The sequence below is a fragment of the Neltuma alba genome, unplaced genomic scaffold (genome assembly GCF_004799145.2).
Source record: "Neltuma alba isolate B1F8T4 unplaced genomic scaffold, ASM479914v2 tig00012402_pilon, whole genome shotgun sequence".
NCBI lineage: Eukaryota > Viridiplantae > Streptophyta > Magnoliopsida > Fabales > Fabaceae > Neltuma > Neltuma alba.
The window spans coordinates 307,773-332,259 of NW_021636895.1; the positions used below are offsets into that span (position 1 = coordinate 307,773).

The following is a 24,487-nucleotide window of genomic DNA, read 5'->3' on the forward strand; positions in this document are numbered from 1 at the left end:
CACTTTTTGACAAGGTTTTAAGTGAAAATATAGCAGTTCCGCTTTCATATATTTTTTTTAAAGAAAAAAAGAAGCAGCAAACATCAACTAGCTTGCGGCTTTAAAAGATAAAGAAAAAAGTTTTCTTACATTGATGTTTAACTTCAGCCGAAACAATGACCAAACTCGGAGAAACTGACCAACCCATACTATTTCTGAAACATTCGAAACACTAACACACCAGTACATTCACACGTCTGTCCCTACAAATCAAAGTGTTCTAGTGTATGCTTCTTGACCTAAAGGATATAAAAACTAGCAGCACCAGATCACTGCAATAATTTAAGGTCCTAGTCTGTCTTAGCTGAAAGACAGATACACCAAGAATAAGTAGGAGCTCTCACACATATTCTGCTGAAACATCTCTGAGATTTCGGCACAAGCAGCCTCGCAGAGTGCTGCTTAACTTCTGATCCTTCTGCCACAAAACATGGCAACAGTGCATATATCCAAGAACGTGAGACTGAGCTAAATAAAAAGACTTCATCAAGCTTTCGTTAAGTTGCGATCATCTTCGATATATTTTCAGAACTTCCCTTCTGGAGGACTTAAAGCTTTCCAGATAGTGTTGTTTATGAACCAATCAAGTATTTCATCGAGCATGCACAGCAGTGTCTCAGAAATGCGGTGGATCAGGATTGAACTTCACAGATTCTCTCCAGATAAGTTCCTTGATATCTTCCTCAGTAAATGACGGCTGCTCAAAATCAAAACTGAAAGGTCTGGGGCAAACGGGTTCCTCATTTATATCATGAAGAGGTGCCAAGTATGGGTGGCACAGAGCCTCATCAACTGCATAACAAGCATAAGGTGCTATCAATGAAAATATTCTTTCAAGAAAAAGAAGAATCCATCGTAATTAATATGCCTTAGCGGGCAACAGCTCAAAGGATTAACACAGCCCACACAGGTTTTCACCAAAAATGATAGGCTCAGAAAACCTGCTATCAAGAGACTAGAAATTGAGAGAACCTATCCGCTAAAATATCTCATAGAGGAGCCTACACTACTTCATGTGAGACTAGGCATCTGATAATGTTTTCATCTCTTTCGACTCAGGCAGCCGCTAGGAATAATCAGCAGTCCCAACTCCGTCAAAGATAGATAGATAGATAATGCCTTAGTGTGAGCCAAGTCACCTGTAATGCGTCTGTTAGGGTCAAAGACAAGCATCTTCTCCAGCAAATCAACAGCACCAGGAGACATGTTGGGAAATCTAGCAGAAAACTGTTGTCTGGGATATTGTGGAAGCTGTCTTACATATCTACGAGCATTATCACTCCGCAGAAATCCAAGGCTAGCATCATCAGGTGAACCTATGAGCTTTGAAAGGATACGGAATTTTGTCATTATCATTTCTCAACACGGTAGCTTGGTTGAAAAATCTTGTATGAGCATGGTCGATTTGTAGCAAGTTCAAAGATATACAGAATCACACACTCGAACCTCTCGTATTTCAAATTTTGGGTTCATGCGCTTGGTTTTCAATTGTACTTCAGTTTCTTTTTCCCTTTTTATTTTTTTCAAAGAAAAGACCTTCCTGACTCCTATAGCGACAGGGTTTGATAGAAGTGTGATCAAACTCAAGGTGAGTGATACAAATTTTATAAACCAGCCTCCCACACCCACACTTCATAATCACTTATATACGATTCTTAGAGCAGTTTCAGCTTCATGTCCTTTCATTAGAAAGTATAACAAGGGATATGCACCCAAAAAAAAAAAAGTTTAGTTTTATGGCATTTACCTCTGTGATTAGTCTCAGCTGATGGACATAATCTTTGCCAGGGAAGAGGGGCTGCCTTACCATCATTTCACCAAGGATACAACCAACAGACCATATGTCAATAGCAGCAGTATATTCTGAACAATTAAGAAGCAATTCTGGAGCCCGGTACCATCGAGTGACCACATACTCAGTCATAAAATCAGTTTCAGACGTAGTTCTGGCAAGCCCAAAGTCTCCAATCTTAAGGTCACAATTGGCATTCAAGAACAAATTGCTCGGCTTTAAATCACGATGCAAAACATTTGCTGAATGTATATATTTGAGTCCTCGTAGCAACTGATACAGAAAATACTGAAGGAATAGATCTTATTAATGACAGTAAGACAGAGATATAATTATATGCAATTACTGGATGAAAGTCGAAGAAAATTAAGTATAAGATTAAATATAAATTGTAAAAGCACTACTTGCATTGTTCTTATCATTTTCACGTGTAAGTAATCAGGAGGCCAAGCAAATATATACACATACACACAACATCCTACACAATCAAATTACTGTCGAGATCAAAAGATCTCGGCTGATAATTACACCGAAGATTCTCAAAAATTCAGATTTTACTCTACTCTAAGAATACACTCCCCATTGTCCAAAGGGCATCCGTGATTGTAAAAAGGAAAATGCATCCCATAAAACATTGAAGGACAACATAAAGTATACAGTCAACAAAGCAAACAATTAATTAGCAAAGAGGGAAAACTCCATGTAGAAAAGAAAGGTGCACATTAAATTTCATAAGCCAAAACAAATAGTTGAAGTGCCAACCCGACAATGATCATCAGTCAACAGTTGATTGGAACGTATTATTTGGTGCAGATCAGTGTCCATTAATTCATACACAATGTACACATCATTGAAATTCTCCTTCTGTGGAGGTCGAATGATGTCTTTGAGGGCTATGACCTGCATTGGAAAATTAACAGAACAGTGAGCAGTGCTCTTTGAAAGCTGAGTTCAGAAGTAGATGAATGAGAGAATAAAGAATAAATCAAACAAAGTGAATTTTCTGAACCAAAGAAAAAATAAAGACCAAATAAACAATAATGAGAAAACAAGGTTTAATTATAAGAAGCTAATAAAAAGTTTGCCAAAATTACATTTTCATGATCCATGTGCCGAAGCAGTTTAATTTCACGTAAGGTCCTTTTGGCATCTATTCTGTTGTCGAATGCATTGCCAATCTTCTTAATTGCAACTTCCTCACGTGTCTCAGCATTTACAGCAGCACTAAAGAAAATTACAAAAATGTATCTAGTGAATAATAATAATTATTCTTATAATAATATTGAATTCAGATTGTTGATAAAAGACATACAAGTCGCATAAAAGATAAATGAGAACCAAACGCCAAATTATAGGAAACTGTCACAAATAAGTGATCCTTAATTCAATGATATTGTGCTCTTTATAGTTTCTATACAACCAGATCACAGAGATACCATATGAATCATTGAATCATGAGTTACAATTTGATTTAAGAAAAACTAATGAATCCGTACACAGAGATAATCCAGTGCACAATAAAGAATGCACAAAACTATATATAGTCAATTTAATCCAATGTGAGCAACTTCTAAATTAATGTATTCCAATCAAACTCAAACGATAACAAGAAATGGCGATAACTCGAATGTTAACTACATAGAAAAAATAACCGACACACTGATTCAGCTTTGTAATTTTTTTCCGCCCGTAACAATTAATAAAAAAGTGAAAGACCCCTATGTTATTTAAGAAGATGAGCAATTTTGGTGTGAACTTAAATATAGCGTCCATCATCACCAAAATAATCACTTCGATCATTACTTAAGAAAATTAGATTTTGCCAATGACAGAAAATACCGAATAATACATGCCAAACCCCGTGAGAAATGTCTAAAATCCCCCATAAAGTAAATAACAAGAATCTAGTCCCTCCACATATATAAGTAAGCCTTCACCTTTTAAGTACTCCACTGACAAATGGTTCAATTATCAGAAGAGAGAACTTTCTTGCTTTCAAAGTCACAAATCCGAAGTCCCCCAAAACATGCCTTAAAGCAACCCCACAAACACCCCAGAATCAACAAAAACACGGTAAAACTCCCGAAGCAAGTTAAATCAATACAAAAGTTCAAAGCCACAAAATTTCTTACCAAACAATACCGTAAGCACCTCTGCCCACAGGCCGAAGTGGAGGCACGTACTTTCTGGAAACCTCGAATTGGTTTCCGTACACATTGTACTGAACGTAGCGTCCACCATGAGTGGGCGCCCCTTGGATGTTGTGCTCAGCTGAAGCAGAGAGTGATTGAACAGACATGTCTTTAGAACTTTGCTTGAGAGGTCCGATTCCGAAATGGGAAGAACTTAAGAAAGCAAAATACCAGAGGGAAAACAGCCAAATCGGAAGAGGAGATGCTGAATTGGGAGGGGACGTGTCGGTAGATTTAAGAAAGAATTTTGACATTTCTTTTCGGTTTTTTTTTGGGGGGGGGGGGGGGAGAGAACGCGTTTGTGTGAAAACTTTGAAGGAGGCTTTTGAACTTGGAACGCACGCTTGTATGACTCGTGAAGAAATTGACTTTGATAAATAAGTAGATAATTTCAAAAAATTACGAAAGTAAAATATCTACAAATTTATTTCCTTTATTAATTTGTTCAACGCATGTCTATTAATTATTATTTATTCATATGAGGTGAAATTGAAATATATATATATATATATAACTATTCAATACGCTGATAAAAGTCCTTCCCCTTTTTTTTTCTTTTGGTATTTTTACCCTTTTGTTTTGGACAAAAACTTGTTAACTTGTAAGAATAAAAAAGGAATAAGTTGGATCGATGGATTTTTGTTGGGGTGAAAGGATCGATTAAACTTTTCTCATATCTTATAGCAATACTTTTTTTTTTCCAAAATAGTCATATACCTGTAATTTCTACGAAGTTGCACGTTCGGAAAATCGGGGTCAGATAAAGTGTGGGAAGGCAAGAGTGGTTTGCAAAGTTTGAAGATTGGGCAAAAAAAAGGGTGAGCGTGTGAGGACGACGAAGATAAAGGCACAATGGTCAAAGTCTAAGGTTAGGAACTTAGGATTGAAACCGCCAGCCTACAGATTTTTGTTATTTCTAAGTTGAAAAAAAATAAAAATACCATCAGGTTTTGTGTCAACTGAAAACTTCTTTTAATCTGACCAAACTCCACAAAACAGTTTAGTCAAATGTCTGACTTGATGACAAAAAGATCGATCAATTTTTTCATGTTTTTTTTTCTTGATTGAAATTTAAGATGGATGCTTTCTAACTGAAGTGATAGTCCATAAGGTTGATCACTTGATCTATCTTAAACAATGCGTACACTTCTATATAACAACTTCAACAACCTCTTTTGTCCTCAAATTTTTTTGTCCTTGAGATGCACAAAATAGATAATACTTGGGGACGCGAAGACTTGCTTCAGGTATATGATTAATGTATTGCATGAAAAAAAAGGGAGAGAACTACTAGAAAATAAAAGGAACGAAAGAAAAGTACAAAAGCATGGAGAGCCAACGATTTGTTCCTCAAATATGCAAATGTATCACTTGTGGCATTTCTCATTACAACTTGGACCAGTCCGTACTGACAATTGTATTATTTTAAGGGGTGTTTAGATTGACTTTTTAAAAATAATTTTACAATATTCAAAATAAATATATGAGAAAATTTTTTTATCTCAACTTGAGTGAAAGAATTTGTTTTAAGTATTTTTAAGGGCTTCCAAACTCTCCCTTAGTCAAGGTCAAACATAAGAATTTGAAGTACTCTAGAAGGTTCAGGTGATAAAAAAAAAAGTACTCTAGAAGGTATTTGACCAGCAAGAACAAGATGGAAACGAGATTGATCTCCTTCCTTTGCTATGGAAAAATAATCAACACGTATTCTTCAGTTCACACTACTCTTTTGAAATGGTGTTATCCCACATAATTAATCCTGTATTCAGAAATCGGGAATGCTTGAATGCATACCGAAACATAATTTTTAAAAATAATTTTATACTATACGAAATAAATATATAAAAAAATTTATCTCGATTTGTAAAAAAATATTTTTTAAAAACACTTTCTTAGTTACCCAAACACCCCTTAGAGTAATCATACTTGTAAAACAATAGACTTGTCAATGTTTAAAAGGAAAAAAAAAACATTTCGATGTTCTAAATTTGGGGGGGGGGGGGAGGTCTATATATAAAAATAAAAAAAAATTCTATACATTTTATCAAGTCACCGTTGTCATAGAGTTAGAGTTATCTGAGTGGTTGTTAAATTTGTCAATCACGGTTAATGTTCGGTATAACCCTTTCGCCTGCCCTGTAATCCTTTGCAGAGTTTTACCCTTCCAACTCCATATTGTTTCTGCTCCCTCGCCTCTGAAACAGTTGATGGGTCACCAAGTGCACATATGCTTATTAAATAGCAAAAGGCACAAGCCTCAATAGCTATTGGGGATTGATTCAAGGTTGCCGAACTTCGCCCGAGAGATCTTCATCAGCAAGAACATTTAACATATCAGGAATCCAATCAATGCCATAAAGGCTGAAAAGCATGGCCAAAAAGAGATGAGGAAAACTACGTTGTTGCGACAGCTATCAAGTTCTTTTCAGTGGATCCATCAGGTTAAACTAAAACCAAATCAGGTATGAACAATCATGCTGCAGATTAATTCATGTTCTATAATGAACTATAGCTGCAAATTCATCCAATGTAATGTCTATCAATTTCAGGTCAAACAAATTCCACTTGACAAAGCAGCTCCAGCATCTAATATGCGCATTATCGCTTGCTATTAAAAATAGAAGAGCGTGATACGCAAGAAACAGAATCCCTCCCAAAAAGGAATACAGAAAAGATCCAAAGATACTAGGAGTCAACACTTTCCAGCTTGCAAGTTCACATAAAACACTATTCATATATTTTATATTGTTTGACATTACACAATTACGCCAACTTATACATTTCCCCGCCATAGCATTGTAACATAACCTACAATAAATACAACAATAAGCCAAACAAGACTGAAAACCACAATAGACCATAAAACATAAAACGCCACCATACCTAGGCCCATCAGTATGTAACAGAGTTAGGTTGCAGCATATTCAATTTACTCTCTGCTCATCCATAGTACCCCTAGGGATATTGTCGCAGAAAGTTGCACCTGACCTCAGAGAAGATAGCAAGGCATCACGGCCAGATAAGACTACTCGGAAAAAACCATCCACTTCCTTTGCAAGATGGTCTAATCCTTGTGAAAGCTTCTCTGCCGCCCTGCTTGTTTCCTCAACAGTCTTCTGAAGCGCTTCTGTCTCAACAGCATCTTGTTCACCCTGGATTATAGGGTATAATTTCTTCACAAAGGCATCAACTGCTTCCAACTCCTTCAATACAGCAAACCTTCCATTGGAAAATCTAACTTTAATTTTAATTTCCTCATTTACAACGTTCCGCAAACTTGTAAAAGCTTGAGCCCACAAATATGTGTCAGCTACATCCAACCCTAACAACTTTTCTGCAGAGCCTGAGAAAACTGCAGCAAACACACTGCATAAAAATGCTGTTTGCACCTTGACCCCATACATAGCTTGCATCAAAACCTTCCCTTTAGCTGAATTCTTAACCTTTGGCAAATCAAGTGATCCCAAAAGATTATCTAAAATGGTGTCACATTTCTCAATCCTAGGATTCCTAGAACTAATATGATTCCTCCATCCATCGATTGAAGAACATGCTCGCACAAACTGCTGTGGTGAGGGGGTGTTTAAATTGTGTAACGCACACTGAAGCAAAAGATGCCCCTGGTTCAGGCGTGAGAGCTCAGAACTAAATGCAATGCATATATCGAGCAGCTTCACACTTATGTCTAAGTACACATCAATCCATTTTTCATCCCAATCACTCACAGGGAGATCAATATCTAGTGCAAGGGTTTTTATATCATTGTGAGTTTCACAAAGTGATTCCATTGCTAGGGTCATCCATGATATACTACGAATTTCATCCTCGTTTTTCGGCATAAGCTTCTTCAGCCTCTCTGCCAGTGTTGCCTCAAAAGAATTTAATATTCCAAGAAGTTGTGAGGACATTTGAGAGCCTTTAGGTGATAACATTCGGAAAGGGTTTCCAAAAGGGAAGAAAGATCTGTGTGGATCCCGTGCTCGGCTCATTTTTCCGTTCTACTGTAACAGCAAAAATGGAAAATCAGGATGTACAGTATTGCCAAATAGGTCAGAAGCATATGCATCTAACAAAGTCTCAGAACTCCAAACATTGATGTTCAATATATCAGGCTAGCTAGCTATGGATCCATTAAATAATGAAAGTGGACAATAGCTATACAGTTGACAATATCGCAATACAAAACTAATCTATATTCAAAGTAAATCAAACCCAAATACAGACTTCATCATCCATTGCGTGGATTCATATTACGAAGCCATACTTCCCACTTCCCCTCTAACTCTACCTATATAAATCTCCTCCACGCAGGAGTTAAACATAAAGTAATAAATATATCACTGAGTCACTGACACACACAGACATATCGCTGCTAGTTAAACATTCATTGAACTCTTCTGCAATAAAAAGTTCCTCTTTCAGCATCAAGCATCCAGGCTAAAGCATGGTCAGAGAGATCATTTGAACCAATTTATCTCACAGAACCTTAGGATTGAGAAACAAAATTCCTCTAAAATTTTTAACTTACAATTTTTGAAGGCAAAACCATAAGATATTGTTATTAAGGAAACAATTCCAAAATCAGAAAATTACGCTATGAATTCATCCATCATAAAGTTCCTCTTTCATCATCAAGCATCCAAGCTAAAATATGGTGAGATATCATTTTAACCTTTTTATCTCAAAGAACATACGGACTGTGAACGAAAATTCCAGGGGAAAAAAAAAAGCTTATAATTTACTTAGAAAAAGAAAAGGTATAATCCCAGGATCTGGTGGTTACTAGGGAAACAAAATTCCAGAATCAAAATTTTAACTTCAGTTCGTTTCTGCATATTCTTGCACGTCACAAACAAAGAAATAAATAAGAAACTCACCGCCAACCACCCCCCCAGGGGGGGGATTTTGGCAGAAGTAAAAGCTAAAATTGTCTAAACTTCAGCAAATATGGTAGATCGGCATATTGAGAGCCCGATTAAGGCGAAGACTTCACCGACTGTGCAAAGGAGATCTGAATCTCCGGATTTTCTCCAAATAAAAGAGAAACAAATCAACTAATTGAGAAGGTAAAGGAGCACATGGAGGCATAGCGAGAGAGAACGTACCTGTATGTGATCGCAGAGGTCGGAAAGATCAGAGAATTTGAGTCAACGATAGAGCTTTTGCCTCTCGGAGACTTTCAGATCTAGAGGATGAGATCAATGGAGGCTGAATTGTGGTGGCTGGAGCGGCAGGTTTTGATAGCGTTACCCAGCATTGCTGAATGACGTTTCGGGAAAGCGAACCCTTTTAATATCTTTTCGTTTACAAATTACTTTTATATTTTTTAGGGTCAAATACATTTTCCTTATATTTTATTTTAAGGAAAAACCTCAAAAAAAGCCCTTAAAACATAAAAAATTTCATATTGGGTCCTGAAATTTTAAAAATGATAAAAAGGGTCAATGACTCAACCTGTCATTTGCAAAATCAAGAGGAATTGACAACTTTGCTCTCATTTGTATTCACCCCAATGATTTAAGGAATCACTATACGAGTTTAGGCATTACCTAGATTAGTATAGAGAATAACTATTAGTGATTCTTTAAATCATTGTAGTGAATACAAATGAAGGCAAAGCTGTCAATTCCTCTTGATTTTGCAAATAACAGGTTGGGTTATTGACTCTTTCTGTCATTTTCAAAATTCCAGAACCCAATATGAAATTTTCTATATTTCAAGAGCTTTTTCTGGAATTTTCTCTTATTTTAATTATGGAATTTTTTTTGTACCGTACTATCTGTTTTACAAAACCCACATACACTTTTAATTTATTCAACTATTAAGTGGTAATATTTCCTTCACATTGTATCAATTTGACCTAATCTTCAATTTGTTCCTTTATATTGTTTCACCCTTTTCATTTTTTTAATTTTCAATTTGAAGTAATTTTTATTAATTCTTAATTTAATACTTTCAAAACATTTAATTTTTTTCTCATATACACAAACGCAAAATCAGCTAAATGCCAGGCCTTGAGTCGTCATGAGAGTCACGATCCTTGTTCCCTATCCAGAATAACCTTTTTTTATAGAGTGCTATGCCACTTTTGGTGTAATTTTGTTAAGCAGAATATAATTTCTTTCACATTTCTTTTAAAAAAATTTGGATTTTTCACTTTTAATTGTTTGCAACGATATGAGTCATTTTTATTGATATGAATCACAATCATTTACTCATCTTTAATTTATATATATTTATTATGTTTAGCAAACCAAATATAAAAACCAAAAAGCATTTTTATCTTTCTCAAAGCGCGCTAAATAGGGAAAATATGTATTCGTAAACTTATATATTTTATATTTTCCCCCTCATTTGTACCCATTACTTACCCTATAAGAAACTATTATTAGTAACGCTTATTTTGAGTTGATTCAAAATTAAAAGAAATATACTAATTATATAAGTTTAAGCACCAAAGCTTTCTCAAAATAAGTATAATTATAAAATATAGAATTTCTTCTAAAAAAACATAGAATTTCCTTCCATGAACTTGAACGATTGTTTCAACTACCAGTCTTGGTTTTACTTGCCCAACAATTTCATTCAACAACCAAGAGAGGCAATATAAAGGCACCCAAATCACATTCCTAAATTATGGAGTCCCCATCATTCATAGACGCAGCCAAATCAGAAACAGCTTCAGGATTATTACTTAGCAAGAGAAGCAAGAACGCGGCGAGGTGGTTTATATGTGTTTCGAGAATGAAGGACGGCCAGATTATCAATCAACAGAACATCGCCCTTTTGCCAAGGAACGGCCACAGATTCATCCTCCAAGATTCTGAGACAGTCATGGACGACATCACCTGGCAATGGTTTGCCATCTCCGAACGTGACAGCATTGGCAGGATCATTTCGTTCATCTTTCCAACCTGTGTATGCAGCCACCAAGCTGTTGAACCAAATCTTACGTTGTCTTGCCTCGTCTTGCTTTATACCTGCGATTGGACCCATTATTGTCTTTACTCCTCCATCTTCCAACCATTCCAGCTTCATTCCTAATCTCGCCGCCCTGCAGTGAAAATAAAGTGAAGCTGAGGTCAAGCAGGTTGACAGAGATATGATGATGTCGTCCCAAAAACAGAAGATGAAATGCTAACAGACTTCTCTCTTCCATTCTTACTGAAGCGACAAGACAGAAACATGGTACAATGATATTAAAGTCAAATTCTACGAACCTTTTTTCAGCTACGATCTTGTCTTGGGTCAAGAAGGTGGATTTCCAGCCACGCCCAATTGGAGATGAAGGGTTGTCTTCTTCCCCTAAAACCCTTATGTATATCAAACCATGCTTCTCCAGTTGTTCAACAAATTCTGGGTGCCTCTCCTTCATCTTCTCGTACACAATATGGCTGGGAACAATTGGAGTTTCACCTCCACTAGCAGGCAGCACATCGCAGAAGAAAAACAACTTTGAAGGGAACGCAGGTAGCTGTTGATAAAACCCCAGTCAGTAATAATTTCAGGGTGAAAACTGAAAAAAGTGACACAATGAAGGTAGGTTTCCGCGGTCAACATGTATGTCAATCAAAACAAAATTTTAAATGGAAGAAGGAACATAAACATTTCCGGCCTAATAAGAAGCACAGACACTAACACAACACCACAATATATATTATGTTTGATTATGTGTACCAAACAGACACAGGAAAAGACAGAGACAGGCCTGAGCCATTTCATGGTGGAAGTGAATCTTCTGATCAGGCGGTGCTTCGTTGGCAGTGTAAACCCGACCCACGACGTTACGCCGAGGAGCATTGCCACCCAGGTAGGGAAGCTCCTCATAGCCAAATGCTTCGACAACTTCATTGAAATCGGAGGCTGTGTTCACTGGGAGGCCTCTGAGAAGTACGGCACCCGATTCAAGAAGCAGAGATTCCAGGAACTGCTTGTGGAAGTGGATGGAGTGAGTGAGACGGGACAGAGACGAGGAAGAAGTGGGAGACACAACGGAAGGGAATTGAATTCCGTCATAAACCTTTTGCTGTGGAATTTGGATTCTGACGAAGGTATCTTCCATTGCCGGTTTTCCTGAGCTATTTTTTCTGGGGTGAAACAAGCATATGAATGAAGAATGCGAACGGGATTCAGGGAGAAGAGATCATCGCACTTTTGGACCCTGCCTCAAAGTCTGCGCTTATGTGGCTATGACTCGATCCACTTCAGACCGGGCCCAATGGCTTCTCTGTTTTCATAGCACGCAACTCGAAAAATAAATTTTGTGGCTGCCACTGGGAGACAAGTAGTGGGCCACTGCAAATTAGTTTCTTATCATGTGGACGCTGCCTCAAAGTCTGCACTTATGTGGCTATGACTTGATCCACTTCAGCCCGGGCCCAATGGCTTCTCTGTTTTCATAGCACGCAACTCGAAAAATAAATTTTGTGGCTGCCACTGGGAGACAAGTAGTGGGCCACTGCAAATTAGTTTCTTATCATGTGGACGCTGCCTCAAAGTCTGCACTTATGTGGCTATGACTTGATCCACTTCAGCCCGGGCCCAATGGCTTCTCTGTTTTCATAGCACGCAACTCGAAAAATAAATTTTGTGGCTGCCATTGGGAGACTGCAAATTAGTGTCTTATCTTGGCATTCATAATATCAATATCAACGATCAATGAGAGTTGGTCCAAGTGGTAAGCGGCTTGGTACTACTTAAGCAAGGTTTCGAGTTCGATCCTTAGCGTATATAGAAATCCCTGTTGGGAGACTCACCCACCACAGCCAGGTGTGTGATGCGGGTCGGATCCACGTGTTGTTCCTCTATAGCCTTGAATCTCTCTGAAAAAAGATTTACTTATCCTAAGGTCCTGTTTGATACAAAGTATTGAAAATGAGGAATTAAGATTGAGATTGCAATTGAAAAAAACTATTAAAAGAGTCTTTAGTATAAGAGATTGTTTATTACGTGGGATTAGCCAAACCTATGTATGTGGAATTGGAGAATATCATGGGGGGAAGTGGTATTCCCCAATCCCACCTCTATGGGTTTATCTAATCCCATATAATAAGCAATTAATCATACGAAACACTATTTTAATGATTTTTCTCAATTGCAATCTTAATCTCAATCCCTCATTTTCAATGCTTCCTATCAAACACAATCTAAAATTTATTGATAATTAAGAAGCATGTAATGACAAGTTCTGGAATAGGAAATAACAACAGCTTCATACTAATCATTTATTATTAGAATTTTTGATAATTAAAATTTTTTTCTTGAAGACGTCATGATCATTTTTGCTTCTATATACATACGATTATATTATATATATTTTGTGCCCCATTTTACTAAATATCGAGCCTCTGATTGCTTCTTGTTCCCTTTTTAATGCCGCGGGTGAATGCATAAAGTCCATAAAAGTGACCTTAGTGTTTTGTCTTCCATTTATCAAGTCAATAACACACGCATCTTTTTCTAACTGGAATTAGCGTAAGCAGCAGAAAGGATTGGTATGGGAAGAAATCTGGTGCTTTTAAAAATAAAGAAAAAGATGAGACATCATCAATAAAATAAAACCCGAAAATAAACAGAAACATATGGGTAGCCAATGACCATGAGAGGAATGGTACTCACATATTAGAGGGAAAGAATAATGAAATGGTATTATCTTTAGATCTTTGATTTTAATTCACAAATTTCTTGGCTCATGAAGACTTGATATTATAGGATGTTTAATGAGATATTTAATTGGATTGATACTACCACCACAATAATTAACTTTTGGATGGGATTTTTCATCCCACTTAGATACCCATCTACTGAAAATGAAAACCACATTTTTAGAGTGGCCGGTGAAAAACTAACCCTGAGAATGAAGATCCCATTAGACAATTCGCAGAACTTGTCAAATGTTACAAAGGCAATCGATCAAATCATTCTTTCTATTAGTAGACCAAGTGAAGGAGTCACGATTTATACAAAAGTAGAATCAGAATTTTCATAAAATAATATTACATCTGAGTTTACTCTTATTTCTATTCCCCCTAAAATATCTTCCCTCTAACTAAACGTAGCATAATATCGACACCCAAATCAAATGCCTAAATTGCAGCTACGGTATCTGCCAACTAGAAATATATATTTCTCCATCACTGATACACGCAACCCAGATATCAAAACGCTTCAAGTCTACTTAACAAGGGAAGCTAGAACCCTGCGAGGTGGTGTGAATGATCTTCGAGAATGAAGAACAGCCCAATTATCCAGCAACAGAACATCACCCTTTTGCCAAGGTATGGCTACAGATTCCTCTTCCAAGATTCTGAGACAATCATAGACTACATCACCTGGTAATGGCTGGCCATCTCCAAAGGTCACGGCCTTTACAGGATCATTTCGTTCATCTTCCCAGCCTGTGTATGCAGCCACCATGCTATTAAACCAAATCTTGCGCTGTCTTGTTTTGTCAATTTTTATAGCTGGGATAGGACCCGTGATTGTTCTCACCCCTCCATCTTCCAACCATTCCAACTTCATACCCAGTTTAGCAGCCCTACAAAATATTCATGTTTTCAACAGGTTAATATAGAAACTCAAATAATACAGTTATGTCATACAATTTTTGAACTTGGTGGCAATGCCAACAAATTTTACAAAGGAGTAAGTAAATCATGGATAATATATTGCTCACTGCTTGAATGTCATCTTGTCCTTCCATAGTCAAAGAATGCTCGTCGACAAAGCACAAGGACATTATTTTCATGTCTAGTTTTTGTACAAGTAGTGATTATGGTTTTCTCTTGGGCGATTATAAAGAGTGGTAAACCAACGAAGGAATAGCCACAACTGACGTGGTTAGTTTCTCCGATGAGCTCATTCATAACCACAGCTAAAATCTCTGCATCTTTTTCTCCGTAGGGATCAAACACGACACCCATATTCTACCCATAATGATTGAGGCATAGCCCACGGACCATGGCACAAGAATTCTTGGACCCATATAATCGCACCATGCATAGCTATTATCAAGTAGGAAACCAAAGATAGAAGGTGCCATCCCAATATTTATCAGAAATGCATATAATGTAACTCTAAAAGACTTCTTTCATTCTTGTCCAGTAAAGTGTCAACACAGAAACATGACACAGTGATATTAACGTTAGAAACTACAAACCTTTCTTCAGCTATGGTTTTGTCTTTGGTCAAGAAGGTGGATTTCCACCCACGCCCAATGGGAGATGAAGGATTGTCGTCTTCCCCTAAAACCCTTATGTACATCAAACCATGCTTCTCTAATTGTTCAACAAAATCCGGGTGCCTCTCTTTCATCCTCTCATACACAATATGGCTAAGAACAATTGGAGTTTCACCTCCACTCGCAGGCTCCACTTCACAGAAGAAAAATAACTTGGACGGGAATTCAGGTACCTGTTGAGAAATCCCAATAAAAAAAGAATGCAATATCAAAGTTAAAAACTGATCACTCAAAATCATACTCTTAAGGATGTGAAGTTCAAGCTATTAACGCTACATTAATCACACAAAAATGAAACAAGCAACATTTACATTCCAGTATTTACTTTGCATATCGGGGAAAAAATTGACACAAATGAATGTAAGCTTAATGCGCTAACACCGCATCAATCAGAACAAAAATGGTAGAAGAAACATTAACATTAGAAGACAGATGTGTTTTCTATTAAGTTAATCAAAAAGATCAAACATGCTCCGAAATCGAAACATGGATACAAGGCAAATATCGAAAGATTTTGAAAACAGCAAATGTAATTTAAGCTATTAACACAACATCATCCGAAACAAAATGGTAGAAGTAACATTAGCAAATCAGGACCACCAGGCATTCTCCACTTATTTAACAAAGGATCAAGTTAACCTGTTCTAACTTCCACCAGTCAGCATGCTTTCAAAGCAAAAATAGAACGAACTTGGAACATTAAAGGTAGATTATCGCAGTTAACATCCAATAAATTTCAAGCCCAACATGGATTTTCCAGTAATTTAACCAATTGAAAAATTATACCAACCTAAGAAGCACCAACACTGACACAACAGCACAGCACAGTATTTAGACTCACATACACATAAACTTTAGTATATCTGTATATGATTGCATTTATTGAACATGAGACGATTCTAATATGGATGCTTCACACAGGTCCAAACATTCCAACATGCTTGTAGAGTAAATATTTATAGAATTTGAGACGCCTGAGATGAGACATGCCTGAGCCATTTCATGATGGAAAGGAATCTTTTGGTCCGGTGGGGATTCGTTAGCAGTGAAAACCCGACCTACAACGTTAGTCCGAGGAGCAGCGCCACCCACGTAGGGAAGCTCCTCATAGCCAAATGCTTCGACAACGTCATTGAAATTGGAGGCTGTGTTCAAATGGAATCCCCTGAGAAGTACAGCGCCGGATTCAAGAAGCAATGATTCCAGGAATTGCTTGTGGATTTGGATGGATTGCGTGAGAAGGGAAAGAGAAGAGGAGAAAGTGGGGCTCCGCGGAGACACAACGGAAGGGAACTGAATTCCATTGTAAAGCTTTTGTTGTGGGATTTGGATTTTGACGAAGTTCTCTGCCATCGCCGGTTTTCCTCACTGAGTTTTCGGGGAGCTTATGAATCAGTAATTCCTACTTGGAGATCCTTTCGGATAGATTTTTTTTTTTTTTCCACTTGGGGCACGAACGTGACCACTGACCAGGTTCACAGGCACTTGGGATTTTTGTGCTGCATGGATTATTATTGTTGCACTCAATTTTTTTCCTTCATATTTTAAACTGTCACAAGTCTTTTTCTTTTATATAAACGTGTTTTTTTTTTTTGGGTTGGATAAGCAAATTCATATTGAAGAAGCAGGCAATGTTTACGATTTTACTTTGCTAACGGAACACATTGAATTGGATTTATGCAATTAGGATTTGGGACATTTAAATTTGAAGAGTTTACTTTTAAATATGTTTTTTATTTTCTATTTTTTATAGACTAATTAATTTAGTATTATATTTTCATAATTTTGGTTATATTAGAATTAACTTGATATATGCATATTTTCCTAATTTATAATAAAAATATTCATATATTTAGTATTAATTTTATTTTTAGAGTAATTTCTTAGAAGTGTATTATACCATGAGTTTGTATTTCTTAAACTTAAAAGAATAAAGACTTGTTTGCAGTTCTGTTTAAAACAGATTTTTAAATAAGTTTACATAAGTCAAGATAAAACTCTTTTCACATACTTATTTCATATTCTGTAAATCATGTTTAAAAAGCTATTTATAAATTAACCGAAACAATTCTAAGCTTGTGACATGAATTTTGTCATAACTTTTTTCAGTGTTTTTGGTGTTCTCAAACATAGTTGAGGCGCGTGTTGCTAACGGTGGACGCTCGTGCTGAGAATTCATTGTGGCAGGAGCAAGCACACGTTACAGAACTTCTTGAACACTGCCTGCTTCTTCAATATGAATTTGCTTATCCAACAAAAAAAAATTATCTAATTTTAAAAACATTTAGAAATTGTTTCTTATTTTAGAAATTGTTTCAATATGAAAAAAAAATTGTTTCTTCAAAATATCAGGAATTGAGGAGTCGGCAGAAAAAGTCATCGAAAATAGGGGGCGTCCCCCACCCCACATAGAAATTGTTTTTGACCTGAAGTTTTTAGATTCAAGTTCATAAGCTTCTAACCTCAACCGCTAATCAAATGATTGTCATCTTTCCGTCCTCCTCTTGCTTCCACCGGGAAGAAACCTCAACTACTGACAAAAATTTGCAGACAACACACGTGTTCTTGTCGGGCCGCCCTGTTTGTATTTTTCTCACAACCCTCCATCAATGAAGTTGCCGTTTCATTTTTGATCCAATCCTCTTTGCTTCTTTTATATTTATACACAAGCACGTACCATTTTCCCAGTTTGTCCAAATCCAGCTTGATAGGATTATAAATGTAGGACTCTAATAAGGTTGATAGGAATATAAGCGTCCAACCAGTTAAACCAGCTGTAATAAGTTATTACTACTCCCTTCGATTATTATCAGATAAAACAATACATCGATCAAAAATAAACATCACTACTGTTAGTTCTGTTGATCTTCAAACAAGAATAAACATATAATGAATGTGTACATCATACCTGTGAATCCCATGTTCAGGTATAAGACAGGGTAAGAAAAATTGGGGTAAAAATAATTATTGGCAAACTAATTAAATATCAGAGGATAAAAACGTGTTGCCATTTTAAATGTTAAAGAGCTAATTGTCAAACCGTTATCTCCACCTGCTTGGCTGATGATGACTTCTACTACTATCATGTGCTTCACTTTGATCAGTGATCCCTTCTCCATTACTTCTTTTATCTGAATTCAATTCCTTCTTCTCTTGACGATCACGATTGGAATGTGAAGATTCTCCCCTGATCCGGCGTTCCTGAGGCTGCAAAAGAACAAAGTATAAGACTGGAATTTAATGAAAGAAATCATCTTATGAATGAAAAACGTATTTTAACACACAAGAAAAGGGAATGTTTTTCCTATAATGGAACTGCAGAGGGTTTAAGCATTGTGGAAGGGTCTTGAGTTTGGTCTATAGGCAGGCGCAAAGAACTCACATCAGGGAATAGTAGGTCATCTGCCTCCAGCATGTGGATGATATGCCCCATTTTAGGCCTCTTAGTTGCATCAGGATCCACGCATCGAAGAGCAACCAGCAGTGCCCGTTTGAGAGCCTTTGAAGATGGCATCTCGGGGAGTTTAGGATCGACTACTTGCTCGGCTTTTCGATTTCCAACCATGGTTTTTAACCAATCTATTAAATTAACCTGCAAATTTCCCAGTTTCCACAGTTAAAATAATCAGAGCTGCAAAGACATCAGGTATATGGACAGTTGTAGATCTAGCATTTTCTGACCTCTCCTTGTGGTCTGCTATAATCGACAGGACTTCTCCCAGTAATCATCTCCATGATAAGTATTCCAAAGCTATAAATATCACTCTTTTCAGTCAGCATTCCAGTGCAGGCATACTCTGGCGCAACATAACTGATGGAAGCAAGAAAAAGGAAAGAATCATATCTCTGGACTTCAAATATTTTAGAGTAAGATTGACTCTTCACCTATAGAACTCGCACAGGAATTGATTATAGGGACAGAACCCCAGGTAACAAAGTGAGGTACTCCATGGGTAGGGTCAATAAACAATATTGAATTGTAAAAGATGTTACCAGATAGCAAAGACCAAAATACTAAATTTGGCCCCAAAAAAGGCCTATATAGCAAGGAACATATACAGTTCTAGCTTAACTCGATCATACTAACCCAAATGTGCCCATGACTCGAGTTGTGACATAACTATTCTCAGAACACAAGAGCTTAGCAAGCCCAAAGTCTGAAACTTTCGAGTTCCATTGGCGATCTAGGAGTATGTTGCTAGACTTTACATCCCGGTGAACAACCTTTGGTTCCAGACCCTCATGAAGATAGGCCAATCTGAAAATGGTTCACAATAAGCACTGTGATAAGAAGTTCAAACCACTCGTGCATCAACATGGATGGTATTTTTATGCAGATTAGTCCAAGAATATGATACCCTTTTGCAGTGCCCAGTATAATGTGCATACGGATATCCCACGTCAGAGGGCTTACAGCTCCAACATCCCCATGAAGCCATTGTTCTAGATTGCCATTGTCAACATACTCATACACAAGCATCCTGTAAAAGAAGATCAGACGGTAATGTTTATCTCACTGGCACATGAACAATATCCCAAGTAACAATCGCTGTTATAGAAAATAACATCAATGCCTGTATGCTCCCTCAACACAGTATCCGAGCAGCCTAACAAGATTCTTGTGCCGCACACGACCAATAGCTTCTACCTCCACTTTAAATTCTTTCTCAGCTTGGCCCCTAAAATGAGTTAAAAATGAAGTTGAAGAGCATTATCAATTTAGTAGTGGTAGAATAAAGGCCCAGAAAGAAAGTTGATTCTTTTCTTCACTCAAGTGAGTCACTTTAGATCCCAACTACTAACATTACAACACAACAATGAAAAAAGGGAAAGATTTCAAAAGTTGGGGGGAAAAGTTGAAGTAAAAGAGAAGTAAACACTGGCCTACAATCAAAAGCAAATGACAGCTTATGAGAAGTCTTGTTGATCACTGCAGAAGAGAAAACGAGTGAGCACTACTCACAGCGAGAACATCAGCCGTGCTTTTTCTTTAAAAAAATAAATAGAAACACAAATTTTTATCTGCTTTTTCCGTCGCCTTGATCAAGGCTTTAAAGGACGATTCATCATCAAGGAATCCAATCAAGAAGCCAAAAACATAGAGTAGCCTTTCATTTGGTGACCAATATGACTGTATCGGTAAGAAACTAATATTCCGACATTAAGCATACAATCGTTTTACAAAACTGCAGATGAATTCGAAACCCAGTATGAACAAAACAAGATAGGGCCCGTAGAAAAAGTTGAAACATTAGATTTCTCCAGCATGCTCCATACATCTAGCAGAAACAGTCATACTCGCAGCAATAAAACCAAACTGTATATGACTAGATGACAGTAATTCAAAGTAGCTTAGTTATTAAGAAGATATAGTATTTGATTATTAGCGTGGTCCGTCTCAATTCCAATGAAGATGATTCTGCGAGTAAAATCTGAAATGAAAGGCAATATCAAAATAAATAAAATAAAATTGCCATACATACTTATTATTGAGAAGGTTTTTTACTGCAACTCGAGTACCATCACTGAGTGCTCCTTTGTACACTATTCCATAGCCACCTTCCCCAACCACGTTTTCTTCACAAAACCCATTAGTCGCAACTTCAAGCTCTCTCAGAGTGTACCATCTACCCCACCCAAGATGCGAGACTTCTGGCCCGGCACTCCCAGTCCCACCACCAAAAGACGACGTCGTCTCGGAAGCACTCAAGGCCGTGCCCCTGCTCTCTCCACTAGAAATCCGATCGGAAAACACCACGACTCGGTGCTCTGATTTTCCGATGTCAGCATGGATCTCCGGCGGTGGCGCAGGGTGGTGCTGGTTGGGGCCACGTAGGTGGACGATCTCCTGGATTTCCTTCGATACAACAGGAGTGCCACTATCTGTGGGATCAAAAATCTTCTTTGGATTGTGGCGGCGCCGGTGGCGGCGAGAGGTTAGGCAGAGGGAGAGGAGGAAGAGAGCGAGGACGATGACGGCGCCGACGACGATTCCTACGACGACCCAGAGAGGGAGGCCAAATATTGAGGTGCGTTTAGATAGCTCTTTATCGAGAAAAGCGGCATCGTATGCTAACATTGTTGTTGTTTCAGCTTTTATTGTGGAAGGGAATAAACAGACAGCACAGTACAATCACGCACACTTACTACAAACTGGAAGGCATTAGATTTATCTGAAAACTCCGAAAAGAGCAAACTTTCACAGCAAAAGTGGTTGAAGCTGAAGGGGCAATGGAGGAGTAAAGGGGGTGAGAGGGAATGAACAATGAAGTGAAAATTTTGAAGGAGAAAGAGAAAAGTAATGGTGGGATAGCGAGAGAGAGGAGAGAGAGTGCGTGTTGAATTGAAGTTCAGAGACACAAGACCAGACCGGCAAGCAAAGACGTTATTATTTAATTCAGCGACTGTAAGCTTCTGTCTCTGTTTATTTTCTTTTGTATGAGCCCGATGGAGGATTGGAGTCTTGTGGAAGGAAACGGCTTAAATAGTCTTTTAGATTTTTCAGGATAGGTTTCGAAATATTTTTTATGGAAACCAAATCTAAAGTATAAATATATATTGATCACAAGCCCATGCCTCATTACATAGTGACATAAAAGTATAATTATCTTCGTGTAAAGTATGTTTTCTCTTTATGATCAAGAGTAGTAACATTTTTAAAATCACAATACTCGCTTCAAATTTTTTATTTTCTTTATGTTAGGTTTTCAAATCACACTTAATCATATGTTATATTTTTTAAAATATTAATATTTAATATCATTTAATTATAAATTTATATAAAGAAAGAAACAACATATAGCGATGTATAATTGAATAACTTAACATAATGAATATAAAAAATTTGAAACTTGACCTGAGTTTCTTATAAAATAATATTATGATCAAGAGTAGCACTGTAACATTTTTAAAATTATAAAAATTCAACAGTTATACATTGATGTCACATGACATTCTTACAAATTTTCATGATAATAATGAGGTCAACTTATTAGTGTATATGATGGGTCAAGAAAAAATATCACAAAATCAACTAATTTTTTTATATAATTAATATGTGCACATATGTTCTGAATTGAGCGGCACTAGGTGTAGCCTTGATTTTGTAAATTATTATAAAAAAATTTACAATTTTATTATAAAATGATCATTTAAGGAAGTAAAAAAAAAAAAAAGTTAGGCCGGAGCATATGGAGTATGAATTAGTGGAAAGCATTCGAAGTGGAAATTAAAATATAGTGTATTTTGTATTTACAAACATGTTTTTTTCATGCTAGCTTTTAAAATAAAATGGAGAATTACAATGAGGTATTAAGAAAGAAAATAATCACAAAATAAGTCTCACAAATTTTTATTTTTTACTCTGAAACTTATTATTCCAGATTATTTAGATTGTTATTGAGGTTTTTTAGTCATTATTGTTTTTCAAATCTTATTGTAATTCTCTCCCAATGAAATGAAAGTGGCAAGAATTAGCGGCAAAACGGATCATTTTAGATGATGGAAGCCAAGCCACTACGCGTTGTGACTCTGGCACTAGGGATGACACTTTTTTGGGGTTCCTTTTATGTTAAGACTTCAGAATAAATGTCAAGTAAGGATTAAAGTAGTGGTATGGCTCTCCATTTGCATAATGCTGAGAACATGACCCACTAATGAGTATTAATATTTTTTTTGGTGAAAAGTATTTACTTATTATAACTGCAACCAAATTTTGTTTACTTTCTTGTTATGAAAACCCTCAAATGTTCTTGAACACTCATAAATATGTATACGTGTGGGTGTCACTAGTATTTATAAGCAAATGAAGTTAATTGTAAATCATAAAATAATAAACATCGCTTTCTATGTGAGTTTAATTACGATTCACGAGAGCTGTGATCTAACGAGCATAATAACACACAGATGCGTTTGACGCTCATTTAAATGGATAGTTTATACTCTATAATTTATGTATGGCGTCCTGTAAGAGTTTTAGAGGGGAATGAAAATGAGAGTAAAAAGGAGGTTAAAAAGTGTGTTTGGTATATATAAAATAATATTTTCTCGGTTTTAAATATAAGACCTATTCTATAGCGTAAATTACAGTATAAAATCAGTCTTACATTCAGAACTGAATAAGTATTGAATTATTTTCATTTAATCTAGTCATGCCTTTCCAGTTTTTTTATGTAGTTATTTAATTTTTTAAGTTTTGCATATTATTTAAAAGGATAGTTACTTTAAAAGAGAAATCAACATTAAAAAGAGAGTCCTGGGTTTTTTCTTCCAGATTATTCAATAAAGAGTATCCTATTCCTAAGTTGAGAAAACCCGTACTCATCAGTCAAACAAGCCCAAATCTGAAAAACAAAACTCATTAAAACGATCAAAAAGGCTTTTCTTTGTGTTTTCTTAATTCTTTTGGGCCAATCACAATTTCGCAGCGGACCTTTCTTACAGAGTTAGGTTGGTCGGTTTTTAATTTTTTTTTTATACAAGTCGATAAAATATTTAATAATTTAGAGATGTTTACTAACCACTGTTTTTTAATAGGCAAAGCGGCCCAACCTTGTTTTTGGGGCTGTTAAAAGCAGTCCAAATTTATAGCCCACAGCTTGGAAGTTGACAGCGAGGAAGGGCGGTAACTGTAGATGGGAATTAAATTATGGTCTCGTGGAAGCGGAACGAGATTGACAAATTAATGTTCAAATTCCTATTAAAAAAAATACATATATTTAGTATCTGACAATATTTATGTGTAACAGAAAAATGTTTTTGAAAATAAAAACATATTAATAATTAAAATGTTCTGTCTATATTCTCCCTAGGCTAGATTCGTGCCTTTGATCCTCAGAGAGCAAGGGAGCAAATTTCCCTATTAGGCTAGCATGGGACAGATATCTAAAATCTAAAATGAATAACACAACAGATAACTAACATAGTTGTTTTTGTTTACCTTCCCCCCCCCCTAACTATGCTTTCTGTTTACCTTTTTAACCAACATACCATTGCTTATTTGATTTCCAATCTTGATTTAGGGCTTAATTAAAATGACTTATAAATAATTTATCAATAGTTTTGTCTTGATTTGTACGAATGTATTTACTGATCATGAATCCAAATAAGCCTTTACAAGATACTAAATAAGTATATGAAGAAAATTCTTGTCTCGACTAATATAAAATCTTACTTATAAACGCTTAAATAAGTAGATTCAAACAAAATTAAGTGTCCAGTTACCTT

The 24,487-nt window shown here is 36.5% G+C and overlaps 5 protein-coding genes across 12 annotated transcripts; all 5 read right to left on the bottom strand.

Annotated features, from left to right (window-relative positions):
* Window positions 1-108: 108 nt before the first annotated feature.
* On the bottom strand, window positions 109-4,274 carry LOC114726794 (mitogen-activated protein kinase homolog MMK2-like). 3 transcript variants are annotated; one of them, XM_028913505.1, is made up of 6 exons: window positions 3,964-4,261; window positions 2,926-3,055; window positions 2,594-2,731; window positions 1,787-2,119; window positions 1,179-1,362; window positions 109-831 (listed from the first exon to the last, which is right to left on the bottom strand). In XM_028913505.1, the coding sequence occupies exons 1-6, from the start codon at window positions 4,128-4,130 to the stop codon at window positions 656-658; spliced, it is 1,128 nt and encodes a 375-aa protein (XP_028769338.1). In that variant the 5' UTR covers window positions 4,131-4,261; the 3' UTR covers window positions 109-655. The 3 variants fall into 3 exon arrangements, with proteins under 3 accessions (XP_028769338.1, XP_028769340.1, XP_028769339.1); XM_028913507.1 differs by lacking the exon at window positions 109-831 and having other exon boundaries at window positions 1,181-1,355; window positions 3,964-4,273; XM_028913506.1 differs by lacking the exon at window positions 109-831 and having other exon boundaries at window positions 1,213-1,411; window positions 3,964-4,274.
* Window positions 4,275-6,044: 1,770 nt separating this feature from the next.
* LOC114726783 (protein BPS1, chloroplastic) lies at window positions 6,045-12,126 on the bottom strand. 5 transcript variants are annotated; one of them, XM_028913488.1, is made up of 3 exons: window positions 9,129-9,263; window positions 6,907-8,024; window positions 6,045-6,331 (listed from the first exon to the last, which is right to left on the bottom strand). In XM_028913488.1, exon 2 carries the CDS (start codon window positions 8,010-8,012, stop codon window positions 6,948-6,950), a length of 1,065 nt encoding a protein of 354 aa, XP_028769321.1. In that variant the 5' UTR covers window positions 8,013-8,024; window positions 9,129-9,263; the 3' UTR covers window positions 6,045-6,331; window positions 6,907-6,947. The 5 variants fall into 5 exon arrangements, with proteins under 5 accessions (XP_028769321.1, XP_028769322.1, XP_028769323.1 ...); XM_028913489.1 differs by having other exon boundaries at window positions 6,045-6,384; XM_028913490.1 differs by lacking the exons at window positions 6,045-6,331; window positions 9,129-9,263 and adding an exon at window positions 12,123-12,126 and having other exon boundaries at window positions 6,707-7,865.
* LOC114726787 (clavaminate synthase-like protein At3g21360) lies at window positions 10,519-12,113 on the bottom strand. The gene is made up of 3 exons (XM_028913496.1): window positions 11,732-12,113; window positions 11,244-11,497; window positions 10,519-11,077 (listed from the first exon to the last, which is right to left on the bottom strand). The coding sequence occupies exons 1-3, from the start codon at window positions 12,083-12,085 to the stop codon at window positions 10,714-10,716; spliced, it is 972 nt and encodes a 323-aa protein (XP_028769329.1). The 5' UTR covers window positions 12,086-12,113; the 3' UTR covers window positions 10,519-10,713.
* A 1,805-nt stretch (window positions 12,127-13,931) lies between the features above and the next one.
* On the bottom strand, window positions 13,932-17,103 carry LOC114726786 (clavaminate synthase-like protein At3g21360). Its single transcript, XM_028913495.1, has 3 exons — window positions 16,253-17,103; window positions 15,182-15,435; window positions 13,932-14,560 (listed from the first exon to the last, which is right to left on the bottom strand). The coding sequence occupies exons 1-3, from the start codon at window positions 16,613-16,615 to the stop codon at window positions 14,197-14,199; spliced, it is 981 nt and encodes a 326-aa protein (XP_028769328.1). The 5' UTR covers window positions 16,616-17,103; the 3' UTR covers window positions 13,932-14,196.
* Window positions 17,104-17,637: 534 nt separating this feature from the next.
* LOC114726781 (probable serine/threonine-protein kinase At1g01540) lies at window positions 17,638-21,639 on the bottom strand. 2 transcript variants are annotated; one of them, XM_028913484.1, is made up of 8 exons: window positions 20,746-21,639; window positions 19,837-19,941; window positions 19,621-19,743; window positions 19,350-19,520; window positions 18,944-19,073; window positions 18,645-18,854; window positions 18,319-18,469; window positions 17,638-18,036 (listed from the first exon to the last, which is right to left on the bottom strand). In XM_028913484.1, exons 1-8 carry the CDS (start codon window positions 21,339-21,341, stop codon window positions 17,789-17,791), a joined length of 1,734 nt encoding a protein of 577 aa, XP_028769317.1. In that variant the 5' UTR covers window positions 21,342-21,639; the 3' UTR covers window positions 17,638-17,788. The 2 variants fall into 2 exon arrangements, with proteins under 2 accessions (XP_028769317.1, XP_028769318.1); XM_028913485.1 differs by lacking the exon at window positions 17,638-18,036 and having other exon boundaries at window positions 18,043-18,469.
* Window positions 21,640-24,487: the final 2,848 nt, after the last annotated feature.

Bases quoted from the DNA above. Each gene is read 5' to 3' on its own strand.
- LOC114726794 (XM_028913505.1), bottom strand. From the start codon at position 4,130: ATGTCTGTTCAATCACTCTCTGCTTCAGCTGAGCACAACATCCAAGGG. The intron at 3,056-3,963 runs GTAAGAAATTTT...AATTTTCTTTAG, and splicing joins GGTGCTTACGGTATTGTTTG to TGCTGCTGTAAATGCTGAGA. The intron at 2,120-2,593 runs GTTGGCACTTCA...CTATTCCTTCAG, and splicing joins TGACTGATGATCATTGTCGG to TATTTTCTGTATCAGTTGCT.
- LOC114726783 (XM_028913488.1), bottom strand. From the start codon at position 8,012: ATGAGCCGAGCACGGGATCCACACAGATCTTTCTTCCCTTTTGGAAAC.
- LOC114726787 (XM_028913496.1), bottom strand. From the start codon at position 12,085: ATGGAAGATACCTTCGTCAGAATCCAAATTCCACAGCAAAAGGTTTAT. The intron at 11,498-11,731 runs GCCTGTCTCTGT...TTTTATCAACAG, and splicing joins TCCACCATGAAATGGCTCAG to CTACCTGCGTTCCCTTCAAA. The intron at 11,078-11,243 runs GTTCGTAGAATT...TTTTCACTGCAG, and splicing joins AAGATCGTAGCTGAAAAAAG to GGCGGCGAGATTAGGAATGA.
- LOC114726786 (XM_028913495.1), bottom strand. From the start codon at position 16,615: ATGGCAGAGAACTTCGTCAAAATCCAAATCCCACAACAAAAGCTTTAC. The intron at 15,436-16,252 runs GCATGTCTCATC...ATTTCTCAACAG, and splicing joins TCCATCATGAAATGGCTCAG to GTACCTGAATTCCCGTCCAA. The intron at 14,561-15,181 runs GTTTGTAGTTTC...AATATTTTGTAG, and splicing joins AAAACCATAGCTGAAGAAAG to GGCTGCTAAACTGGGTATGA.
- LOC114726781 (XM_028913484.1), bottom strand. From the start codon at position 21,341: ATGTTAGCATACGATGCCGCTTTTCTCGATAAAGAGCTATCTAAACGC. The intron at 18,855-18,943 runs GTCAGAAAATGC...GGAAATTTGCAG, and splicing joins ATAGCAGACCACAAGGAGAG to GTTAATTTAATAGATTGGTT. The intron at 18,037-18,318 runs GCAGGTGGAGAT...AACTTATTACAG, and splicing joins TAGAAGTCATCATCAGCCAA to CTGGTTTAACTGGTTGGACG.